At 54.9% G+C, this 6,393-nt stretch overlaps 1 protein-coding gene across 1 annotated transcript; it reads right to left on the bottom strand.

Annotated features, from left to right (window-relative positions):
* Positions 1-438: 438 nt before the first annotated feature.
* Positions 439-2,465, bottom strand: LOC311314342 (adenosine receptor A1; the record flags this gene model as incomplete). The annotated part of the gene is made up of 2 exons (XM_084444679.1): positions 439-1,294; positions 2,137-2,465. The coding sequence occupies 2 exons, from the start codon at positions 2,463-2,465 to the stop codon at positions 439-441; spliced, it is 1,185 nt and encodes a 394-aa protein (XP_084300805.1).
* Between the last annotated feature and the right edge of the window lie 3,928 nt (positions 2,466-6,393).

Here is a 6,393-nt window from a genome sequence, read left to right on the forward strand (position 1 = left end):
GATGAACAGTCCAATTAGTGTGAGCAGGTCCCTTTATTCGAAGAGAGCATTACAGTACATTTACATGTTTAATCAAAAGAGCCATGAAGAGTGTTCCAGGTTAATTATGTTTCCACATGCGAGGCCCTCTCTGGGCTGACTCGCATCACAGCATGTTTAATTAAATGTGATGATAACACAGATATATGGCGATGGCAACCGTTGGCATGTAAAAACGCAAGCTCGCCTAGGGCTTAGAGGAGACTTTGAACACGGATCTATTGTCAATTAGTTAGCAGAGTGTCCAAACATCTGCTGCCGACAGCTCATCCTCCACACAGCACTGCATGATGGGAGATGAGATAATTAACAGTCGATCTTCATTTGAGAAATCAAGGTCAAGGAAGGTTTGTGCAAAGAGTTGCACATTTCTGTCCGGTTGTGTGTCCTGCCCAGTGCTCACACTCCTGGACACACCTTCGCCTTGAGGGAGCGGCCAGAGGGGCACCAGATGACCCCCTGCATCGCCTCACACAGCGCCCTGCCCACAGCCTTGCCCCTGGACGGGGCCGCCCCCGGGCTCAGCTGGGACGGGGGCGGGGAGGCCCTCTCTCCCGCCCCCTGCTGCCGGGGAGGGGTGAAGAGAAGCGCGGGCACCAGGTCGTAACCCCGGGCGAGGATGGCGGCCAGGGGCGACGCCCAGCTAGGGGTGAGCGTGTCCGGGGCGAAGAGCAGCAGGGACTCGGTGATCTGGAGGGGCAGACACAGGAGGACCAGGAGGCAGAGGGAGAGCGCCAGGGAGTGGGCCTGGGGGGAGCCGCGTTTCGGGGGCCCCGGGGGGCCGATGACGGACCGCCTGGGCCGGATGCAGAGGAGGTCCAGGTAGAGGGCCAGGAGCCCCAGCAGGGGCAGCAGGAAGACGGTGACCCCGTAGACGTAGACCAGGAACTGGGGGCTGAGGACGGTGTCGGGGGCGCAGACCCCCCAGTGGGTGCCGTGGATCTGGGCGTAGGTGAAGTTGTGCAGGTCCGCCACGTAGAACTTGGAGAGGAAGCCGCCGTAGGGGAGGTGTTTCCCGATCACCGAGCGGTCCTGGGGGTACTTGGGCGGAGGGGGCGGGGGAGGGGAGGTCCAGTTCCCCCCGGGGAGGGGGAGGCCGTCCAGGCCCAGCCCGGCCGTGCCCCCCTCTCCGGACCCTCCCCAGGTGTCCATGATGTCCCGGCCGATGAACTGGGCGAAGGAGGACAGGACGGAGACCACCCAGCACAGCAGGACCGCACACAGCGCCCGGCGACGCGTCACTACGGAGGGGTACCTGGGACACACACACACACACACACACACACACACACACACACACAGAGAGAGAGAAAGGTGGAGTACCAAGACACCAGTAGATATCAGTGAGATATTGGACGTACAGTATTCTTATATTAAATCAGCTCTTGAGCCCAGACCTACCTGACTTTCCCTTCCCCTGTCCGCCCCCTCAACCCTCCCTCCCAGACCTCCCTCTCCCCCTCCTCCCAGACCTCCCTCTTCCCCTCCTCCCAGACCTCCCTCTCCCCCTCCTCCCAGACCTCCCTCTCCCCCTCCTCCTAGACCTCCCTCTCCCCCTCCTCCCAGACCTCCCTCTTCCCCTCCTCCCAGACCTCCCTCTCCCCCTCCTCCCAGACCTCCCTCTCCCCCTCCTCCTAGACCTCTCTCTCCCCCTCCTCCCAGACCTCCCTCTCCCCTCCTCCCAGACCTCCCTCTTCCCCTCCTCCCAGACCTCCCTCTCCCCTCCTACCAGACCTCCCTGTCCGCCCCCTCAATCCTCCCTCCCTCTCTCCCTCCCCCCCTCTCCGCCACCTCAATCCTCCCTCCCTCTCTCCCTCCCCCCCTCTCCCCCTCCTCCTAGACCTCCCTCTCCCCCTCCTCCTAGACCTCCCTCTCCCCTCCTCCCAGACCTCCCTCTCCCCCTCCTCTCATACCTCCCTCTCTCCCTCCTCCCAGACCTCCCTCTCCACCTCCTCCTAGACCTCCCTCTCCCCTCCTACCAGACCTCCCTGTCCGCCCCCTCAATCCTCCCTCCCTCTCTCCCTCCCCCCCTCTCCGCCCCCTCAATCCTCCCTCCCTCTCTCCCTCCCCCCCTCTCCCCCTCTCTCCCCCACCCACCTGTCCGCCAGGCGGTGCTTCAGGTGGGCGTCCAAGCTCAGCAGCAGCAGCAGGCACATGGTGAACTGTCTCACCAGCAGGGGGCAGCACACCAGGGTGATGCAGGTGTACAGGCACTGGGCGCTGCGCAGGTTGAGCAGCACGGTCACCGGGACCCCCACGGCGCCCCCCAGCGCCCCCACCCAGCCCAGACACAGCCTGAGGCTGGTGGACACGCCCGCGCCCCCGCCTGCTCCCCCGCCGCCGACCATGCACAGCCTCACGCTCGCCACGATGACGCCCACCGACAACACGCACTGGCACAGCGAGTACAGCCACGCGTGCTCCATGTCTGGGGACAGGAGGGAGAGAGGAGGAGAGGAGGGGGACAGGAGGGAGAGAGGAGGAGAGGAAGGGGAGAGGAGGGAGAGAGGAGGAGAGGAGGAGAGGAGGGAGACAGGAGGAGGAGAGGAGGGGACAGGAGGGAGAGAGGAGGAGAGGAGGGGGACAGGAGGGAGAGAGGAGGAGAGGAGGGGGACAGGAGGGAGAGAGGAGGAGAGGAGGGGGACAGGAGGGAGAGAGGAGGAGAGGAGGGGGACAGGAGGGAGAGAGGAGGAGAGGAAGGGGACAGGAGGGAGAGAGGAGGAGAGGAAGGGGACAGGAGGGAGAGAGGAGGAGAGGAGGGGGACAGGAGGGAGAGAGGAGGAGAGGAGGGGGACAGGAGGGAGAGAGGAGGAGAGGAGGGGGACAGGAGGGAGAGAGGAGGAGAGGAAGGGGAGAGGAGGGAGAGAGGAGGAGAGGAGGGGGACAGGAGGGAGAGAGGAGGAGAGGAGGGGGACAGGAGGGAGAGAGGAGGAGAGGAAGGGAACAGGAGGGAGAGAGGAGGAGAGGAGGGGGACAGGAGGGAGAGAGGAGGAGAGGAGGGGGGTAATGGAAAAGAGAGAGACAGCGGTGAAACATGGCCGGTCATATAGATGAGCTGCTCAGCCACACAGATCCGCTTCGTGTCATGTCACCTAATTATCCTCCGCTTAAACGACAGATCCGCCGTCTCTCCCTCCCCCTGGAACACAACCATCCTCATAAGAGATCATGTTGAACACAAAGTAGAGAGCGTCGAAGAAGCAGAAGAAGGAGTGAGGGGAACCGAAATGAAAGGGAAGAGAGAGAGAGAGAGAGAGAGAGAGAGAGAGAGAGAGAGAGAAGGAGGACGGAGAGTAAGGAAAGGAAAGAGAAGAGAGACAGGTGGAGGTGGAAAGGAGAACATGGTGGAGTGTTAGGGGGTTGATACTGTAGGTATAAGGAGAGAGTGTTGGGGTCTGATAGGTGTTGGGGAGTGTTGGGGTCTGATAGGTATTGGGGAGTGTTGGGGTCTGATAGGTGTTGGGGAGTGTTGGGGTCTGATAGGTGTTGGGGAGTGTTGGGGTCTGATAGGTGTTGGGGAGTGTTGGGGTCTGATAGGTGTTGGGGAGTGTTGGGGTCTGATAGGTATTGGGGAGTGTTGGGGTCTGATAGGTGTTGGGGAGTGTTGGGGTCTGGTAGGTGTTGGGGAGTGTTGGGGTCTGGTAGCTGTTGGGGAGTGTTGGGGGCTGATAGGTGTTGGGGAGTGTTGGGGTCTGATAGGTGTTGGGGAGAGAGTGTTGGGGTCTGATAGGTGTTGGGGAGTGTTGGGGTCTGATAGGTGTTGGGGAGTGTTGGGGTCTGATAGGTGTTGGGGAGTGTTGGGGTCTGATAGGTGTTGGGGAGTGTTGAGGTCTGATAGGTGTTGGAGGAGAGAGTGTTGGGGTCTGATAGGTGTTGGGGAGTGTTGGGGTCTGATAGGTGTTGGGGAGTGTTGGGGTCTGATAGGTGTTGGGGAGTGTTGGGGTCTGGTAGGTGTTGGGGAGTGTTGGGGTCTGGTAGGTGTTGGGGAGTGTTGGGGTCTGATAGGTGTTGGGGAGTGTTGGGGTCTGATAGGTGTTGGGGAGTGTTGGGGTCTGATAGGTGTTGGGGAGTGTTGGGGTCTGATAGGTGTTGGGGAGTGTTGGGGTCTGGTAGGTGTTGGGGAGTGTTGGGGTCTGAGTGAAAAGCTCAGGCCAGACTGGACCTGATGACATCAGAATCCCCACTAACAGACCGTCTCCGTTGAAACCCACGGTTAATACACACTTTACAGTGACCAGATTTGACTATGTAATCCATTACAAACAGCACAGAACAAGCTCATCAGAGTGGGTCTCAACCCCCCCCCAACGCAATCACCTAAACTAACACGTTTAAAGGCGTTGGATGTCTCACTGTGAGAGACATACTTAAGCTCAGACTGCTCCATGGTTTATTTTTTCACTCTGCACATAATTATTTCAGAGAGTATTTTACACGGGTTAGTGACTCCTAAAACCTCAGGGCCAGAGCCAGAGACACTAATGTGAACACTTTTAAGGGCATTAGTGGGGATTAAGGATTTTTACAGCATTAGGAGGGAAAGGTATCTTTGCTTGCTTACACTGGGAGCTGTCGTCTGGAGCAGTCTACCAGAATCTCTAAAAACGATTGCAGTCAAAAAGTGGCTGATGGCAAACCTGGAAAGATATGGACTTTCTACCTTCAATAGGAGTGTTTGCTTGTATTTTATTTTTATGTATCTTTGAATTTATTGTTGCCTTCCCTGTCTTGTCGATATCCAAAGATGACCACAGTGGAAATAAGTCATTCACTTTTACTGTGTATATATCCTTGATATTGATTGTTGTACTGTGGTTTTATCTTTGTGCCAATGGGGGACTATACAGTATGTGTGCTTTTCACTTCCAAATGAACAAAACCAAACAGTCCCTGTGAAAACACACATTAATATATGTTTTACAGTCTCTGAGAAAACACACATTAATACGTTTTACAGTCTCTGAGAAAACACTGTTAATACACTCCTTTCCCTTTGTTGCTTTTCCTTATCATCTCTCTCTCAAACACACACACACACACACACACACACACACACACACTGACACACACACACACACACTCACACACACAACACACTCACACTCACACACAACACACACACAACACACTCACACACACACTCAGACACACACACAACACACACACACTCACACACACACACTGACACACAACACACACACACTCACACACACACACACACACACAGCACACACACACAGCACACACACATACACACACACACACACACACAAACATGAAAGAGGCTGTTGTGAACATACTAGGTACTCAACCAAGATTGAAATGGATGATTTTGCCACCTACCGATACAAAATAATTAGTTTGACATTTTCAGACATTCCGTGCATGCATCAGTTTGCTATAATAATAACCTATTTATAATGTGCATCTACATAATCACCTCCTATGGTTGCCTCTCAGTTTGACTCTAGAAGGATTTGGGCCAAATTGATTAAGATATTAATATTCCACCTTGTCTGATTTGGTGGTTGATCACTTTCAACAAATGTAATGAATTAAGCATTGAGATACAACATGAACCACAGAGTCTATAGACGAAGAGCTGTAGCTCTGGAATAATAGACTCAGATAGAAACTCAAAGCACACCCAGAATGCACAGCACAGTACCTGACACGTGTAGTTGATGAGGATGATGTCTGTGGATGAGATGAGGATGATGTCTGTGGATGAGATGAGGATGATGTCTGTGGATGAGATGAGGATGATGTCTGTGGATGAGATGAGGACTCACTGATAGTTTATGTTGGACAGTCCTAATCTTTCCTCTGTAAACTTTCCCTCACTATATCTGCGATGTCTCTATCTCTCCCTCTCACCTTGGCGCTGGTCTCCTGACTGATGAGCTCTGGTTCATTAACGTGGTTATCCACCCGCCCACCTCCATATCTTTCGCCCCTAGCTGTCTCTGCAAACACATCAATTGTGTCAATGTTGGATCAACGCTGCCCTTTCCATCAAAGCTGTGCAAAGGGCACCACCGGCATTGCAAATATATAAAAGGCCAACACACACACACAGTACACTCACGCGCACACACACACATACAGTGCACGCATACACACGTTGTCACACACATTCTTTCCCTTTCTTTCCCATATAGAGACAACAAAAACATAAAATGAAAGGTGTTGGAGAGATTCATGCTTTCGTCTATTCTGCAAGGTAAAGGCATTGTTCCGTGAATGTTATCTCGCATGCAGGCTCTCAATGTCCATTTGTGTAGGCCATGGGTTCCCAAACTCCATCAATGTGGGCCTCCCCTCTGAAAACAGTGACACACCCACGCCCCCCCC

Source organism: Borostomias antarcticus (assembly GCF_949987555.1).
Source record: "Borostomias antarcticus genome assembly, chromosome: 10".
Taxonomy (NCBI): Eukaryota; Metazoa; Chordata; class Actinopteri; order Stomiiformes; family Stomiidae; genus Borostomias; species Borostomias antarcticus.